The sequence below is a fragment of the Schistocerca americana genome, chromosome 4 (assembly GCF_021461395.2).
Source record: "Schistocerca americana isolate TAMUIC-IGC-003095 chromosome 4, iqSchAmer2.1, whole genome shotgun sequence".
Lineage (NCBI taxonomy): Eukaryota > Metazoa > Arthropoda > Insecta > Orthoptera > Acrididae > Schistocerca > Schistocerca americana.
In genome coordinates, this window is record NC_060122.1 from 783,596,231 (window position 1) to 783,616,409 (window position 20,179).

Consider the following 20,179-nt stretch of genomic DNA (forward strand, 5'->3'; position numbering starts at 1 on the left):
TCGCCGCTCGTGGCATGGCTTGCTTTTGTGCGCGCTACCGCCGCTTACAATAAAAAAAGAGAGAAATTGTCTCATTAGCGAACCTAAACTCTCGTTTAGAACATCTTCTATCATACGCAATCTATTATTTGGTTCTTGTTGATCATTATCAAAGAAAGCAGCAGTGTAAATAACAACAAATAGCAGATTCTTGTCATTGTTAAGGTTTTTAACATGGCTGTCAATCAGCGACTGTTGTATAAAACAAAATTTTGAAAAACGCAGCCCTCAGTGGTGAACAAAATTGGTAAAAAAAAAAAATAATTAAAAAAAATTGTATTCGCGACTGAGGGCTGTGTTTTTCAAAATTTTGTTTTATACAACAGTCGCTGATTGACAGCCATGTTAAAAACCTTAACAATGACAAGAATCTGCTATTTGTTGTTATTTACACTGCTGCTTTCTTTGATAATGATCAACAAGAACCAAATAATAGATTGCGTATGATAGATGATGTTCTGAACGAGAGTTTAGTGAAAATTTTTCTCCGTTTGAAAATCTTTGCAGGCGCCTCTTTAGTACATTACATTCTGCACAGAAATTAGAGTCATCTTAGATTTAAAAATCTAGTCAATTGCTGTGCTTCATTTCTGACTGTATCACTATTAGGCATAAGAATAATACGAATATAAACATGACATGATATTTATATTCTTCTGCGTTTGCTGTTGTCTCACTCTAGTTTCGTAGTTTATTAGGCTGGCAGGATTTAAATGAGATAGTAGCAAACACAAAAGACTACATGGCAAAATGTTTATATTCGTATTATTCTTATGGTGAAGAGAGTACTGCATATGATTCACAATTCATAAAAGTTCCTATTAGCAACCATCTCTTCTCACAGATAGGAAAAAATTCAGAACGTAGAGTTGGCCATATTGGGGGGGGGAAAACCAAACAGTCTTGCCATTCGGATTTTCATAGTACATTGAAATGCTGCTACATTCGAAGATGAACAATACGGAATTTGTATTTACTTCGTTGGATAATGTATGAAAATGCAATGCTCAAAACTCGGGACGGAGAAAAAGCTCGTCTTTCACCTTTTTTTTAAGTTTATTTACTGACGCAAAGGTTTTGGCGCCAGTATTTATCTTTGCGTCTGCAAAGCATGCCTGTGTAGCGCTACATATATTCAATGGCGGAAGTTAGTTGTGGCGGCACCTACCAACATTTTTCAGCACTTCCGCTTACTTTGTACTCGATTCTAAGCCGCAGGCGGTTTTTTGGATTACAAAAACCGAAAAAAAAAAGTGCGGCTTAGATTCGAGTAAATACGGTAGTATGACCTGCCCCCCCCCCCCCCCCCCTCCTCACCACCACCACCACCACCACGCAGTTCAGATCCTGGGTACACCCTTGCTCATTATTGTTCATAGTCAGTATTTTATTGGTCTTCCCCTTGCCCTTCCGTTCTTTCACCTATCTTCAAAAAACATGCTTTCGCTGTTAAGATTCATTTGCACCTCATTGCCCTAGCACTAGAGTTAATCGCTGTGTTCACAACTTATAATGACAGCTTCTTCATTACTGATGTCATCAAGTGTGGTCTTGTACTATATTTCTTCTAGTTAGATATTAACATCCACCACCACCTTCTCATTCTACAAGAGTGTGTGTTTCTTATCTTTTATGTGAAATGAAGATAGTATTCAAAATATCAGATTTCTTTTGGTATGCTTCTTTAGTATCTTCAACCCACATCATCACCACATTCATCATCTGCAAATGCAATGGCAGTTTATTTGTGCTGAGTCACTGTTATATTTTTTTTAAATACATTGTTATGATAAAAGAGGTACAAAAGGTATGAGACATTGACCTTACACACATACAGAAGATACACTGATGAGCCAAAACATTATGAGAATTTGCTTATTAGCTTGTTGGGCAAACTGTGTAACACAGTTCATCACAGATTCTGTGTATCATCGATTCTACAGGTCGTTGGTAGGTTTGTGGAGCTGTGTGGCACCAAGTATGTACGCATAAGTCATGAAATTCCCATAAATAACTGGCCGCTGGGTTGTGTACTTGTACACTGTAGTGGCACTCGATAGTGACCCAGATGGGAACCATCGGATTTACATCAGGCGAATTTTGAGGCCAAGACATTAATAGGATTTCACCAGCACACTCCTCAAACCACTGTAGCAAGATTTTAGCTTCGAGGCGCAGGCAGTTATACTGCTAATAGATGACATCGTTATTAGGGAGGACATAAAGCATGAAGGGATGAAGATGGTCTGCAGCTGACCTGATGTCTGCGATTACTACCACAGATCCTATGCAAGTGTAGGAGACTGTCTATTATAACATAATACTGCTCCCGCCAGCCTGATTCTGTGCCGAAGTGTACATTTTGAACAGCTGTTTGCCTGGATAATTGCAGTTGTGGAGACGACCATCGACCTGGTGTAACAATGTGATTAATCCGACACAATTCCAGTGATACATGGTTCAGTCTTGATCCTAAGCCCACATCATAATTGATGATGATGTTGGGCCAACGTGTGGGGACACAGGGGTCGTCTGCTCCAGAGCCCCTTTTTCATCAGTGTGTGCTAAATTGTGTGCTCTGTAACACTTATGCGTGCACCAGTAATTTGTTCTTTCGGCAGAAGTGCCACAGATCGCCATCTATCCTACTTTACAGAGCAGGCGAGCCTGCAAACTCCTAGTTGTATAAAGAGTCGCAGACATCCAGACACTTGGTGTGTAATGGTAGTTTCACTGCCATTCTACCACATTCCGTAGATGCTCATGACAATACTATGTGAACATTCGACCAGCTTCGGCATTTTCAAGGTACTCATTCACAGGCTCTCCATAATAATAATCTGCCCTTTGGCAGAGTCATTTATCTCACTGGATTTCTCCATTTGCAGCGTATATCTTTGTTAGGGCCGTATCTAGTTGACTTACATACTTTTCTTATTGCGTCATGTGACCGCTACGCCACCAGGAGCATCCGACATCGCAGTGGGCAGAGGTCATAATGTTTGGCTAATCAGTGTATGTTGGTGGGAACAATCAGAAAAATATAAATAACTTTAAGTGCAGCAGTATGTAAGAGGCATGTAACACCTTTTAACTGAAAATAGATGACCAATATTAGTTGTAACAGTATTATGAAAAAGGATACTTGCTACTGAACAGATAGCGAAGATGTTGAGTCACAGGTAGACACATAAAAAGACTGTCAGAAAGTGAACTTTCAGTCAACAAGGGTGTAAGGAGGGGGCTGGGGCAGGAAGGGATACAAGGGTAGGGGTGGGGGACAGTAAAATGCTGCTTCATTCCATCCTGTGTTTTCTGTTGATGAATATGAATTGTTCAGATATAAGCTCATGCTAGACTCATTTCAAAGTTCAACCTTTTTTACATCAACGTGGCAAAATAAAAGTTGTGATTACAAAAGATTTATAACACTCAAATGCAATGATTGATTGATATTTTATTGGTCCACACATTCTTACTATTTAATTTTAAAGTAACTTTTTGTTACATATTCAGAAATTCTTTCATGGTATAGAAACAGTGTTCTATTAAAATTGCCTTTAGCTCAGTTTTAAATTTTAGATACATAGTGCTTTTTATTTCCTCTAGTATCTTATTGTGTAGTTTACACCCATGTTAATTATGCTCCTCCAATATGATGTAGTTCTGTGATGTTTTTGGCGAATATTTGATTTCCATCTGGTACAATAGTTGTGTACATTTCTTATTTTGTAGTAGTTTGCCTTTTCAAGAGGTAGTCTGTAGTGAACAAGATAGTTTGATAAACGAACAAGCTTGGAACATTCAGAACACCAAGATCAGTAAAATGAGATTCACAGGATTCCATCTTTTTAAGGCCCCTAATTATTCTTGGTGCTCTTTTTGCATTTCTGAAAACCTTTAAGCTGTGTGCTGAGTGTACCCAGAAAATGATCTCATTATCGAAGCAGTGAGTGGAACTGTGCATAAAGTTCCTACAGTACCATTGTTTTGCTTATTGTAGATTAATATTCTTACACCATATCGCAAGGATGAGAGTTTCGTAGACAAGTTATGGGTGTGCCCCACTTTGTTTTGCTGAACCCACAAACCCAAAAATTTATGAAACATTTTCTAGGGGATAATTTTTTTAATTGTGCTTGAATAGATATTGGGTTAGACGGAGGAAATAAACAAAAGTTGACACACACAGTTTTTTCAGTATTTATAATGAGTTTGTTTATTGTGAAACACTTAGAAAATCTTTTCATAGAACTTTCTGCTGTTGACTGCAAGGTTTCTGGGATGGATCCAGTAACCAGTATGCTGGTGTCATTGGAAAATAGGATAGTTTTTGAAGGCTCGTATATTGAGCAAAGTCATCCACATAAATCAAGAAGAGCCGGGGACCTAATGTTGAGCCCTGCGGTGCACTATATTTTATTGGTAATTCACTAGAAAGGAAGGAGTTGGTCCTTGTTTTGTTCCTAAGTGTTGAATTCATAGTGATGTGATATCTTCTGCCTGTGGCTCCTTTTTTTTTTTAAAAAGGCACAAACACAACCAGCTATGTGCCACACCTCTCAATCCTCATTTTTCTGATTTTTTTTTCAAGCAGATGCTTTGGTCTAGGACATTGAAGGCTTTTGGCAGGTTAGAAAAATGCCTGCAGCTAATTTATGTCAACAAAGAGATTTTAAAGTGCAGTCTAAAAATTCAAAAATTGCTGTCTGTGTCAATTTAGACTTTCTAAAACCATGTTAATGTACAGTAGGAGGTGAATATTTACTTATGAAACTTAAAAGCCTGTCATAAAAGAATTTTTCAATAGAAACTTAGCTGTCCATGAGTCAGTAGCTTGCTATTTGATCAGAAAAACCTTTTTTAGCAGTGGTGAAACTTTTGCTATTTTGAAAACATCTAGAAAGGCATTAGATTCTAGAAAAAAGTTGAAAATTTTGTCAACAGTTTTGCTATATGGTGAACACATGCTTTCGATTTGAAATCGGGTACTTCATGAAGACAACTTGATATTTTATTGCTTGCTGGTTTAATTTTAAATCTGTTTCTCTCACTGGAAATTTTTATGCCTTTTGTTACCCATTGCGTATTGTTTTTAGGTTTTACTGTTTTTATTTCTTTTGGAAATGCTACATCAAAATAGTGAAGAAATATATTATAAAAACTTACATAAATGTTATCAACATTGTCCTGAATGGAGAAGCTTTTCCAATTTTCGTTAGCCAGTAAGAAATTAAAAGTTCTAACGTGTCTTAGGAAAAAGTTCTTTTCTCAGCTACATTTTTGCCTCATGATCAGTATAAACCATGCTCAGTATTCCACTCATGCATTTGTAACTTGTGTCTGAGATGAAGATTTGGTTGATGATGGAGTTTGTACATTCTGTTAATCTTGATGGGAACTGTGTTGTGGGTATTATATTGAATGTGTTGGTCAGATTTATCAAGGCGTCTATGGTACTACTGTCTTTTGAAGAATTGATATTGAAATCATGAACCATGGACCTTGCCGTTGGTGGGGAGGCTTGAGTGCCTCAGCGATACAGATAGCCGTACTGTAGGTGCAACCACAACGGAGGGGTATCTGTTGAGAGGCCAGACAAATGCATGGTTCCTGAAGAGGGGCAGCAGCCTTTTCAGTAGTCGCAGAGGCAACAGTCTGGATGATTGACCGATCTGGCCGTAATTTTTCCTGAGGGCATGCAGCTTTACTGTATGGTTAAATGATGATGGCGTCCTCTTGGGTAAAATATTCCGGAGGTATAATAGTCCCCCATTCGGATCTCCAGGCGGGGACTACTCAAGAGGACGTCGTTATCAGGAGAAAGAAAACTGGCGTTCTACGGATCGGAGCGTGGAATGTCAGATCCCTTAATCGGGCAGGTAGGTTAGAAAATTTAAAAAGGGAAATGGATAGGTTAAAGTTGGATATAGTGGGAATTAGTGAAGTTCGGTGGCAGGAGGAACAAGACTTTTGGTCAGGTGATTACAGGGTTATAAATACAAAATCAAATAGGGGTAATGCAGGAGTAGCTTTAATAATGAATAGGAAAATAGGAGTGCGGGTAAGCTACTACAAACAGCATGGTGAACGCATTATTGTGGCCAAGATAGACACGAAGCCCATGCCTACTACAGTAGTACAAGTTTATATGCCAACTAGTTCTGCAGATGACGAAGAAATTGAAGAAATGTATGATGAAATCAAAGAAATTATTCAGATAGTGAAGGGAGACGAAAATTTAATAGTGATAGGTGACTGGAATTCGGTAGTAGGAAAAGGGAGAGAAGGAAACGTAGTAGGTGAATATGGATTGGGGCTAAGAAATGAAAGAGGAAGCAGCTTGGTAGAATTCTGCACAGAGCACAACTTAATCGGAAGAACCCTGGAGATACTGACAGGTTTCAGATAGATTATATAATGGTAAGACAGAGATTTAGGAACCAGGTTTTAAATTGTAAGACATTTCCAGGGGCAGATGTGGACTCTGACCACAATCTATTGGTTATGAACTGTAGATTAAAACTGAAGAAACTACAAAAAGGTGGGAATTTAAGGAGGTGAGACCTGGATAAACTGAAAGAACCAGAGGTTGTACAGAGTTTCAGGGAGAGCATAAGGGAACAGTTGACAGGAATGGGGGAAAGAAATACAGTAGAAGAAGAATGGGTAGCTTTGAGGGATGAAGTAGTGAAGGCAGCAGAGGATCAAGTAGGTAAAAAGACAAGGGCTAGTAGAAATCCTTGAGTAACAGAAGAGATACTGAATTCAACTGATGAAAGGAGAAAGTACAAAAATGCAGTAAGTGAAGCAGGCAAAAAGGAATACAAATGTCTCAAAAATGAGATTGAGAGGAAGTGCAAAAAGGGTTATCAGGGATGGCTAGAGGACAAATGTAAGGATGTAGAGGCTTATCTCACTAGGGGTAAGATAGATACTGCCTACAGGAAAATTAAAGAGACCTTTGGAGAAAAGAGAACCACTTGTATGAATATCAAAAGCTCAGATGGAAACCCTGTTCTAAGCAAAGAAGGGAAAGCAGAAAGGTGGAAGGAGTATATAGAGGGTCTATAAAAGTGCGATGTACTTGAGGACAGTATTATGGAAATGGAAGAGGATGTAGATGAAGATGAAATGGGAGATATGATACTGCGCGAAGAGTTTGACAGAGCACTGAAAGACCTGAGTCGAAACAAGGCCTCAGGAGTAGACAACATTCCATTAGAACTAGTGACGGCCTTGGGAGAGCCAGTCCTGAAAAAACTCTACCATCTGGTGAGCAAGAGGTATCAGACAGGCGAAATACCTTCAGACTTCAAGAAGAATATAATAATTCCAATCCCAAAGAAAGCAGGTGTTGACAGATGTGAAAATTACCGAACAATCAGTTTAATAAGCCACAGCTGCAAAATACTAACGCGAATTCTTTACAGACGAATGGAAAAACTAGTAGAAGCCGACCTCAGGGAAGATCAGTTTGGATTCCGTAGAAATATTGGAACGCGTGAGGCAATACTGACCCTACGACTTATCTTAGAAGCTAGATTAAGGAAAGGCAAACCTACGTTTCTAGCATTTGTAGACTTAGAGAAAGCGTTTGACAATGTTGACTGGAATACTCTCTTTCGAATTCTGAAGGTGGCAGGGGTAAAATACAGGGAGCGAATGGCTATTTACAATTTGTACAGAAACCAGATGGCAGTTATATGAGTCGAGGGGCATGAAAGGGAAGCAATGGTTGGGAAGGGAGTGAGACAGGGTTGTAGCCTATCCCCAATGTTATTTAATCTTTATATTGAGCAAGCAGTGAAAGAAACTAAAGAAAAATTCGGTGTAGGTATTAAAATCCATGGAGAAGTAATAAAAACTTTGAGGTTTGCCGATGACATTGTAATTCTGTCAGAGACAGCAAAGGACTTGGAAGAGCAGTTGAATGGAATGGACAGTGTCTTGAAAGGAGGATATAAGATGAACATCAACAAAAGCAAAACGAGGATAATGGAATGTAGTCAAATTAAATCGGGTGATGCTGAGGGGATTAGATTAGGAAATGAGACACTTTAAGTAGTAAAGGAGTTTTGCTATTTGGGGAGCAAAATAACTGACGATGGTCAAAGTAGAGAGGATATAAAATGTAGACTGGCAATGGCTAGGAAAGCGTTTCTGAAGAAGAGAAATTTGTTAACATCGAGTATTGATTTAAGTGTCAGGAAGTCATTTCTGAAAGTATTTGTATGGAGTGTGGCCATGTATGGAAGTGAAACGTGGACGATAAATAGCTTAGACAAGAAGAGAATAGAAGTTTTTGAAAAGTGGTGCTACAGAAGAATGCTGAAGATTAGATGGGTAGATCACATAACTAATGAGGAGGTATTGAATAGGATTTGGGAGAAGAGAGGTTTGTGGCGCAACTTTACTAGAAGAAGGGATCGGTTGGTAGGACATGTTCTGAGGCATCAAGGTATCACCAAATTAGTATTGGAGGGCAGCGTGGAGGGTAAAAATCGTAGAGGGAGACCAAGAGATGAATACACTGAGCAGATTCAAAAGGATGTAGGTTGCAGTAGGTACTGGGAGATGAAGAAGCTTGCACAGGACAGAGTAGCGTGGAGAGCTGCATCAAACCAGTCTCAGGACTGACGACCACAACAACATCATGACAAAGCACTATTTTCATATTTAATACACTGATCCCATTCAGCAGAACCTCTAGTTTGCTCATGAAGACTGGTAGATTTACACTTGGTGCTCTATGTTTATTAATAATTATGAAATTAAGATCGGGCAGTTTAGTAATGGAAAGTTTGAAGTTTTTGTAAATTGGGACAGTTTAACTTTTTATTGACATCACAGAAATTTATTTGCTCTTTCACAAAGATAGCAGAGCCACCATGTTTGGAGAATTCTCGGCTAAAATGACTGGCTGCATGTCCTAAGATTGAGGTTAATTTTATTTTGTCATTTTGTAGCTAATGTTCAATAATGCAAAATTACGTTAACATGTAGTTTACATTGGAGTAGTGCTTCCAACATGGTAATTTTATTCATGAGTGACTGTACGTTACAGTGTAATACTGCAAAATCTGGGTATTTAGAAACTTTTTTTTTTAGTGGGAGCGGGCGGTTTCTTGTTTTTCATCTAATGGCATTTCTAATAAACTTACCGTAATAAATTTTTGGTGTCCTCCTTGTGTGCGCTTCTGCTTGCTGGTGGAAATCTGCAGGTGAGTTAACTGTTGGAGTGTGTAGAAGTTTCACTTTGTGCAACTATGTCCTCTTCAGTTTGAACCATCTCATAATTTGCATTTGGCTAATGACTTGATTTTTTGGTTCTGGCCTATTCAGTTTAAACCACCTGGTAATCTGCATTTGGCTGATGACATTTTTGGTTTTAACTCGTTTAAAACATCTTGTACTTTCTGTTTGTTTGTCACTTGTCCTTTTCTCTTCCCTGAAATGAGAGTACATATTCTTTCAGCTAGTGTTTTCTTTCCTGGTGCATTTAAATGTAGTCCTTGGACTGTACGGGACCTTTGCTCTGAGCTGCTTATGTCTACCTTATCGACACCCTTAAAATAAGTAGTTCACAATTCCGTGATACACATATTTGCAACACTGGAGTGACATTCTCCATAGTCTTGTAACATTTTACAGACACAATATCAGAAGTAACACCAATCAAGTTTTATTCTGCTTCCACATGAAGAAATTCAGAATAACACTAAATGAAGTTTAGAATGGTACAAACCATAACTGTAGAACACATCAATATACAGTCTCATAGATAAGCATACAATAAGTAAGTAAACATGTGTGAGGTCAAGGGCCTGACGTGCCGGGCTTATATTGGGCTGTTGTGCATACACCACAGTGGTTGCACCCTCTGTTCAGGTTGCAAGGCAACGTCTCTAGGCTGGCTGTGGAGGCACTTATATCATGCTCTCACAGTATAGTGTTACAACACGTAGTAAGAGGCAAAATAACAGTTATGTAGTTGTTAATGCCTGAACAGATATCCTTTCAGAAGTTTTCTTTCTGTATTACATTACACCATGCATGAAAAGTATGGTTTCAATAATGTTAGCTGGATAAATAGTCTTATAATAATATAATATTAATTATGAAAATAGTTATAATAATGAAATTACTTAAAAGCACTTGAAACATCCACACTCAATAATCAACAGACATTAATTTTCACCACCTCTGAAGTGAAATTAAGAGTGGAGACTTTGAATAAGTACAGTATTGTGGCTGGTATTAGGCAAAGTGAAGGTCACCTGCCTCTACTTTCCAACCATATGATGAAGAGTCATCTGTTAGTGGTGCATCTGATTGCTGTGCAGCAGGCCCAGGTTCGATTCCCATCCGGGTCAGAGATTTTCTATGGTCGGGACTGGGTGTTGTATTTTGTCTTCATCATTTCGTGGTCATTGATATGCAAGTCTCCCAATGTGACTTTACCTGAGACAGTTTTGCATCTCAGCTGCCAAACTTCCCCAGGTGGAGCACCTGACCTTCAATGCCACATGATCATTTTGTCAGTGAGTGGTGCGATGAACTGTATAATGGAAGGGGTCAAAAACGGGGTCAGAATGGTTACAAGAGCTGGAAACTGACAGTAGTCTGCTTAGCTTTCAGAGTTGTTAGCAAGATTTTGTTAATATTTGCACTGTGCAGCCACAAAACAGATCATTTAAACTAAAATCTTAAGTTACGAAGGTGGGCTTCCTGTTCTCCTGTGGAAAAACAAGAGTTTATATCTAACCTCAAACCCAGAAAAGTTAAATCAGTAGGAAAGTTGATATAACTGAACATCTCTGAGAGAGAAGCCTTCACATCTAGAACTGACATACCAGATGACTAGAAGTGTTTATAACAAATTGTCTGTATTGCTTTACACGTATCTGTGGCACTTCAGTGCAGACATTCAAACATAGGTTCTGGTATCTAGCTAATAACTCACATTGAGTAGAATACGTCGGAATGAGCAGCTGGAAGCCAAGGAAATAGTGATATTAAAAAAGATCATGAGCCCGATAAGAGAAAATGTTGAGCACAAAATATGTAATGACGATGCAGTGTGTTCAATTTGTTGTGCAATATACAGCAGCTGATGCTGAACCATATTCATAGTTTTGCAAGTTCATTCTTGATACAGTCAAGAGTGTTAGCTTGTGGGAAATGTGAGTCATCATTGGAAAAAGAGTTATTATGTTCTATTAACACATAACATGAATGATTCCAAGTAGATGGACCAAGCATATACATAATTTTTGTTATTTTGTACTAATCTCCCATTCAAAAAATAAACTGCCCCTTGTTCACTCCTACATCTGCATCTGCATCTGTACTCTGTAAACCACTGTCAAATGCATGGCAGAGGGTACATCACATTGTACCAGTTACTAAGATTACTTCAGGTCCCAAGAATAATTGTATAAATGCCTTTGTGTGTGCTATAATTAATCTAATCTTGCCTTCGTATTCTGTATGTGAGTGATATATAGGGGGTTTGTAGTGTAGACCTAGAATCAACATTTAAAGTCAGTTTTTGAAACTTTGTAAAGAGACTTTCCCAGGATAGTTTACATCTATTTTCTAGAGACTGCCCATTCAGTTACTTCAGTATTCCTGTGACACACTCCCATGGGTTGGACGAACTTGTGACTGTTTGTGCTGCTGTTCTCTGTAGGTGTTTTAATATCCCCCGTTACTCCTATTTGGGAAGGGTCCCACACACTTGAGCAGTATTCTAGAATGGGTCACACAAATGCTTTGTAAGCAGTCTCCTTTGTAGACCAATTGCATTTTCCCAGTATTCTATCAATAAACCGAAGTCTGCTAGTTGCTTTACCCAAGACTGAGTGTGCGATACCATTTCACGTCCCTGCAAACTGTTACACCTAGTTATTTGTAGGAATTGGTGGATTCCAACTGTGACTCATTGATATTATAGTCATAGGATTTGGTCAAACAGAATCTTCAAGAAGTTAGGACTATGACTGAGGACCTCCACAACCTTTTAAAGAAGAAACCTGTGACAGCAGCATTTCCAAGAAATGTCAGACTTAAAAACTAGCAAGACATGGACTGAAGCAGGAAAAAAAAGAGCCTTGTGGAAAATGAATGTGGAAATAACAGGTGTCAGTTGAAGCTCAAGAAATAAAAGTGTTGAAATGACATGGTTTACAGTTAGCTAAAACAAATGAACAACAATGGACTCCACTACTACTACTACTACTACTACTACTACTACTACTACTACTACAATAAATCCAGTCCTCGTAACATTTTCCAAATTCATCTCTCTTAATATAATGCCATCTGGTGGTGGTGGTACGATGTGTGATCAGAAAGAAACAGGAATTTTTGTTTTTGTTGTAGAATCTTTATTCATCATCAGCAACTTCGTTACATTCAAGGTAATCCCCCTCAGATATAATAAATTTGTGACAGTGCTTTTTCAGATTTTGGAAGCACTTCTGGAACTCGCTTTTCATTATAGTGTTCAGCTCCTTCAACGATTCTGTTTTTATCTCATCAGTGATGGCAAAACTATGTCCTTTAATGGTTCTCTTAAGCCTCAGGAATAGAAAGAAGTAGCAGGGGCCCATGTGCAGAAAATACCATGGCTGAGGCAAAATAACAATTTTGTTTTCTTGCCAAAAAATCAGTAACATATGGGTCATTTTCTTCAGATTCCAACACGCAAACAGCACATAACTTCCAGGTAGTATTCCTTATTGACCAGACAACCCTAAGGCAGGAACTCCTGATGCAGTATCCCATTGTACTGGAAGAAAACAGTGAGATGGACGTTCACATATTATCTAACTTGTCAAATTTTTTTCAGTTTTGGCTCTTCAGGCATTTAACCATTGAGGTGACAGGGTCTTAGTTTCGGTGTCATATCCATATACCCATGTTGTGTCACCTGTTATAATATTCTTTTAGCAGTTCTGGATTGGGTCGACTGAGTGATGTCTACATGACGTCATTTTTGTCGAAATTTAACGATTCTGGATTAAACTTTGCTGCTGCCGAAACATCCAAAAAAATTGCGTGGCATGATGCAAAGGATATGCCAACAGCACCAGTAACTTCTCTGATGGTGATTCAGTGTTTTATGTTATTTCAACACTTTTATTTCTTGAGCTTCAACATTGTTGTCTGAAATGGATATGATTGGGCCTCCAGGGTGGTCTTAGTCTTGAACATCTTTTCAACCCTCTTTGAAATGTTATTTCCATTCATAAACTGTTGTTTTACTCATAGTAGATTTGCCAAAAGCCACAGTCAACATTTTGATTGTGGTGCTGCACTTTATTCCATTTTTCAAGCAAATTCTTTCATTCATATTTTTATAAAGTAAAAAATTGCTGAACACTCAAAAACAGGTATAACCTTTTTGGTTGAAACAATAAAGTAAATATTCCAAACAGCTGAAAATGCAAACATACATCAGAAACATTTACCAACAAGATAAAAAAAAGCTTTGAAAATCAGTTGTATAAAGCCTGTGAAATTAAAAAATTTCCTTTGCCTTTTGGTGTCACCTTATATTGCTGATTAAATGCTTGAAAAGAGTTTAGAAAGAATCAAATTTAGAGGAAGCATAAATTGATGTAGAACAGAGCAAGAAAGCAGAGAAAAGTCAGTTTTGATGTGAACATCATCGCATACAGTTACCCCATAGCTGTGAAACCTTCTAAGAAATTAAAACTGTGTGCCCTACTAGGACTCTAACCTAGATCTTTACATGCAGGGATAGGGTATGCTGTTTCCATGACCAGACATTCATCCTGTCTAGTTTCAGAACTGTGCAGTTTGCATAGAAATTTATTTGTTTACTTTTGTTTTTCAGGGCAGGACTTCGGTTGAACCAGTATTTTGAAAAACAGTGTGAAGAATTTGGTCTTCAGGTGAAAGAGGATGAAATCCAGCCTAGGACCAAAAGACCTAGATTAAGTTTTTAGGAATATTTATTTATTAACAGAAGTTGATCTTATATGTACATTGTACCTTTTTTTAAAAAAACAAACTATAGTAGAGGACTCTTAAGAGCTATGCACAGAACCTTTTGTAAAACATATACAAGGTGTAAAAAATTATTCAATAAAATGCTCTAAATCATGTTCACAGTTACAGATGAATAAATTGTTAGAATTTATTTGTAGATAGATGAAAACTCCACTTTTCTGTTTTTATATTGAGGATTTATTGGCATTTGGTTGTTTCAAGGAAAAAGTGTTGTGATGAAGAAAGGAACAAACAGTAACAGATAATACTAAATAAAACTTTGATGATGGTGCAGACATTGTAACATGTCAGTTGGTTGCTACATAACACATTCTAGAACTTAGACTGCACAAGTGGGGTCACATTTTGGGGCTGTAGGCCTCTAGGCTTAACCTGTAGTGTAAACGCTACCACAGGAAATTTTGTGGTAATTAACCCACACAAATAACTTTATAGAGATATTTTTGAATGAAAAGCCCGTAACACGCCATTTAAGGTTTACTTTGATAGAGGATGGTGTTCCTAAATGTGGACAATCTGCAGGAAACTATCCCCAATAGGGTAAGAGCAAAAAAGAACATATGTACGTGTGGCCGGAAATGCTTTCCAAGGAAGATACACCCACTTAAAATTGGAATTTAAAGATCTCTGGCGGTGACCCTGGTATCAGCACCAGGCAGGTGGCCTGCTAGCATGGAATAAGCCAGACGACCATGTGGAACATTCTCTAAAAGTGCGACTATCTGTATCGCTTAACAACACATGTAGGTGATATTACCAATGGACTTACCTCTATGCTGACAGTTTTGTCACTGGTTCACTGCATGTCACTGGTGCTAGGATTTCTGTCATCCGTCCCCGATGGTGTCTGGCAATGAACCACAAGCACATAATCGGCATCAGTGTCTGGAAAGGGATTATTTGCGACTGCTTTGTGGCACCAGTCATACTTCCATAACATCTCGCACCCAAGATATATCTGCACTTCCTGTGGGTAACCCTACCTACCATGCTAAAAACATGCCTTTGGTAGCAGGAATGGCATTGTGATTACTAGATGATGGTGCTCCAGCTCTCACAGCCCTAATGAGTGTGGAACTAATAATAGTACAGGCAGAATATTTCTGCTTGCCTGGTGTGGTCTCGTGTGCTTTCAAGCATTGAAAGTTTTAATCTTGAAGACCTTTTATCTCCACCTTCGAGAGGGTGTACCCCCCATCGAATGAATTTCCAGCCATATATCCACACGATCTGTATGGCTCAAATATCTTCTCAGAGATTGTATCATATAGCAACATCACCATTATCGTCGTCATTAGTTGTGATCACATTTCATCTTGAATAATTGAATCTTCCACGTGACATATTATTATGAACCCCTCCTCCGCTTTTCTTCTAGTTATTTATTTAATCTTTCAGCAAGTGGAAAGGGATTCAGAGTTGTGCTATTACCTTTAGTGCAACATGCCTGTAAAAAGTAACCTGTATAAAGCCTAAAGTAACAGAAAATAGATGGGAAGTCATTACAGAGGCCCTCGCTATGTTAATAATGGATAGAAATGATTATCAGAGCCATTGTAAAAGTAAACAGCAGTGTGTGGCATTTACTGTGTCTTGGTAACATTATCACCAATGAGAACTGTGCGAGCACCCCTGTTTGTAAACCCTGTATATAAGTAACATCACCTTGACAAGAATTAACCCTTGTTCTACTGTGGGCATTTATATAAGTTGTGCTGTGGTGTTTCCCAGCTGTTGTGGAGCATATAAGTGCGCCGCGTGGATTGTCCTACAGTGCTGTCAACATCTGAATTGTTCTGAGCAGCTGACCTCTCACTTTTGTGAGACATGATACTGCCACATCTCAATGAATAAAAAAGTTTTGTGTTTTTATCATACAACATATGTGCTTCATTGCATGCTATCATCTGGAGAGAAAAAAAAAAAAAAAACCTCATTTCAGTATCTTGAATTGTTTATAAGACAATTTTTATGACCACAGGATTTGCGATGTGCAAGTGTGTGAATGGATACATTGTGGGCAACCATCCTTTGAGTGTAAAATTCAATAACAGGAGAACGAAATGAGATATTCTTATGCTCTCAGCGTTAAATAAAATTTTGATATCTTTGCTGCATTTCATTCACTGTAGTGTATGAAATAAAATCAACCATATCCAGAGTTTAGGCAATGTGTTTTTACCTCAGCAAAATCTTTAAAATTTCATGCAGTGTTTTACTTAATTAGGTGCAGCACAGCAACTGTGACATATAACGAAAGGAAATTCAGTGCTTTACGAAGCAAGGATATCATACTGTAAGATGTGCAAAAATCAATTTTTTTTCCGCTTGATAATTGTCTTGAAAATGGATGATAAGTATTTCAAAACAGCCAGCAAGTTTACATGGATGGAACTGGGCATGTTGCACCTGACCATCCATTGGCTATGAAACCTAGTAACTTGTGAATGAAATGAGATATCATTGTGCTCTCAATTATAAATAAAGTTTCAATATCTTAAATATGTTTCATTCACTGCAGTGTACGTCATAAAATCAAGCATGCACAAAGTTTATGCAGTGCATTTTTATCTCTGCGAGCTCTGTAAAATTTCGTGCACTGTTTTACTTAACTTGACGCAGCACAGAAGTATGATGGATAACAGAAAGAAATTCAATTCTTTACCTAGTGAAGATATCACACTATAAGATATGCAGAAGTCGGATTTTTAATGTAATAGTTTTCGAAAAGTCATATGATAAGTTATTTCATATTGGCCAGAACGCTGTCTCTCAGCATGGGCATCAGCATTTGGTGGGCAGTAGAGCCATAACAAAAGCTGCCTCAGTACGGAATGCAAAGTGCACATGTGTAGCATCGAAAGGGTCAAAGCCCAAAGTTCAGTAGGTAGTCAGTAATGCTCCACAAAGCAACATGTACCCAGAGTAATATAACGAGTTCTCGCGTCCGTCGTAATTTAATATATTATTATTGTTATTATTATTTTTTGATTGTTGCCGACTTACGTGGTGAGCCTTAATAAAAATGATATTTCATTTAATTTTGATTTTACGATTAAATGCTTTCCTGAAGTTCTCCTTTTTAACAATATTAATTTCAAATTATTTGTTACGTTAATGAATGTTAGACTTGCTGAATCTTAAAACATGAGCATATAAGTTGAACAATGTAATAAACTTTTCGTATTAATTTCCTCGATAGTCAGTTCACTTTAAAGCAAGATATCTTTAGTTATTGATTACAATTGCGGCCCACACAAGCGCGAGAGTATTTTTCTTACCTCCGTTAACCATTGTATTGTAGTCGGAGTCCTGGCTCTGGCTCTCGGCTATGGTACTGAAAATAAGAATCTTAAAGCTACGTATTTCTGCAACTTCGTGCGGCTGTGGAGAAAAATTAGTATTATGTTAATAGCGGGCGAGTTTTCCGCTTCCGCTAATTTTTCATAAGTTAATATCGCCGCGTAATGGCGTCGTTGGCTGCATTGGCCGCTGCGATTGTTGAACTGTAAATTACTTGAATGCAGGTTAATTCAAGGAAGGCGGTCATGAAATCGGGATCACCTCTTACAAATTAAAAGTGCACAATAATATTAAATCAGTATATATATATAAAATCTGCTTAACTCATACAAATATGCTTACATTTGCCAGCACTCGCAAGATGTCCGTCTATACACAATCAAGACAAGAGAAGTAGTGAAGTCGACTAAAAAAATTAACAAAAGAGCGTATCTTGCGTCTCTTTAGATCACTTTGTCATAAATTATTTCTTTGCAATCTAAACCTACACAGAGAAATTATTATTTTACGGCTACATGATAAAAATATATTATTCAGTTTTTTAATGTCTCTTGTTTATAAATACTGTTTTTTAGGTCTTTTCGTAATATAGCACTGGGGACACTATATTGCCCCCCGAAAAGTTTCTCATAAAAAATGTTCGTGTTTTTTTGACATAAATATTTCCTCTTTCATGTCCACAGTGTCCACACACAGATTTTTCTTTCACAGTCTACAAATGTCACATAGTATATTTAAGCCGTTGTAATTACTGAGGTGTGTTGCACACAAAGTGTAATACAGATGGAGTTATCTACATAACAATATAATATACAATTGGTTACGTATACACTCGTGTACAAAAGAAAAGGACATAGAATACAATTAGTTTCATTTTGGCTGCTTCTTTTTAGGGTTGCAACTTTTGCAGTGTTCAAAGGTATACAAGCACGAGTTAGTCCGTAAACTTGAAGTCCCAGGGGTGTCAACTGTTCGCTCCCCATTTGGCGCGGCCGTAGGGAAACCCTGAGTAAAACTTCGGCGGAGCGACAGACTAACTGCTTTGGTCACTTTCACTTAAATGTTTCTGGGATGTCACTGGAGTACAGGATGTGCATACATTACAAATATTTTTTTGTTGCACTATGCAAAGAAATGAGGTCATTATAACAATTGATTGCGGTGTCGTTGATGATCTACGCCGCGACGTTTAGCTCGCGACGGCGTCTGTTGGTTTGTTCGGTGCTCGGCATTCGCGGCGGCTGCGGAGAGGTCAACGCCCGCTCGACGCCAGCGTGCGTCTCGCCGTCGCGGAACGTCAGAATCAGCTGATCGGCTGTACGGTTGGCGATGTGTTTGTCTCGGCCGGGCGTGGCGGAGTGGGATGATATCCGCCCCCCGCGCTTGTTGGCAGGGGTCAGCTCTGCTACGCATCTCCGACGTAGCACATGAAACATACACACAACCAACGTAATATTTGTTACCCGCTGCAGATGGTTACGCTAGTGGGAAAGAAGCATTTATTAGTGCGGCAGTTGTTGTTAAGTTTTCGCCAGTTTCTGAGTGTGAAGCTAGCACAGTCTTGCAGAATACATGACATGGATCTTCTCCCGTAAATGAAGTTTTGATGCGCCACTGTTTCCATTACACGTCAGTTTTTGTCTTGATAAAATTATTTATGTTTTCGCCGCACTCGCAGGCACTGGTGAGTGTCCCAGTACGAGCTTAGCACAAACATTAGCCGTTTCTGCGGTCGCTGTTTTGCAACAGTCCACGCATCGCATTCCAATTTCGCATTATTGTGCTCACTGAAACTACAGTCTGTCCCAAAAATATTGACTGTGGGTTCACTTTACGTTAACAGTTCACATTTATAAGCAAATTCACAGTTTTTCGTGCGTAATATTGGCGTTTGGCGTCCTTACCGCTGTTGAACGTTCAATACTAGCACTTCACTGTCCGTATCACAGTTTCACCTTCACAGTTTTTCACACTGCTTAAAGTAACTGTTTCGATTAGTTCACAAACTCTAATGTATTTCATTCAGTCTGAACTGGATTTTGGCTCGTGCTGGATTTTACGTCTATCGCACTAATTATCTCTTTTCATTCTCCGTTTAGAGTCGTACTTGCCTTCAGATTTTTTGACTATACAATTGTATTTCCGTCTCATCTGAGGTAAGTCCCTATGTCATTTCTGCCCACTCATTGCGTACTTGCCCTCCAGAGCCAGGCTCGACTTTACAAAACTTTGCCTCTCTTATTATTGTACACATTTTATAATCTAGGCCTAGTGTGCAAGTTCCTAGATTATTGTTAGATTTTTGACTTTTGTTTACCCTACAAAGTCGTGTAAATCTCTGCCTTAGCAGATGGCAATATATTTTAACAGTGCTTAGCGGTAGTCGCGTTTACTGATTTGCTTTGTACCTTGTCCACAACACATGAGGTACCTTGGGTATGTACACCCTGCACTCATATTGTTAAGTAAATTATGATTGAGCATATTTCAGGATCGGAATAGACATAAATACCTACATGGAACAACATATACTCTATAATATTGAATTTCATAAGTTTCATTACTACTACAGTTCAAAAATATTCATGACTCACTAATGAAAAGTTCTTTCATCATTAAATGCTGTTGAATTTTTTTAAATATTTTTTAAAGCATTTTTAAACATGAAATTTGTAAAATATTCTTAAACCTACGTTCATTTTTTTTTTTTTTTTCAAAATGCAATTGCTTAAAAATACTGTTATTCCTTAACATCTACAAAATTGAATCGCACTAATCTTGTGTGCCTCATTGT

The 20,179-nt window shown here is 38.2% G+C and overlaps 1 protein-coding gene across 2 annotated transcripts in view; it reads left to right on the forward strand.

The window, feature by feature from the left end:
• LOC124613551 (bromodomain adjacent to zinc finger domain protein 1A) overlaps positions 1-14,212 on the forward strand; it is a 161,424-nt gene extending 147,212 nt beyond the window's left edge. For both annotated transcript variants that reach the window (XM_047142263.1, XM_047142264.1), the window contains one exon: positions 13,907-14,212. In XM_047142263.1, coding sequence (XP_046998219.1) covers positions 13,907-14,018 — 112 coding nt within the window. In that variant the 3' untranslated portion in view covers positions 14,019-14,212. The remainder of the gene's footprint in view (positions 1-13,906) is intronic.
• Positions 14,213-20,179: the final 5,967 nt, after the last annotated feature.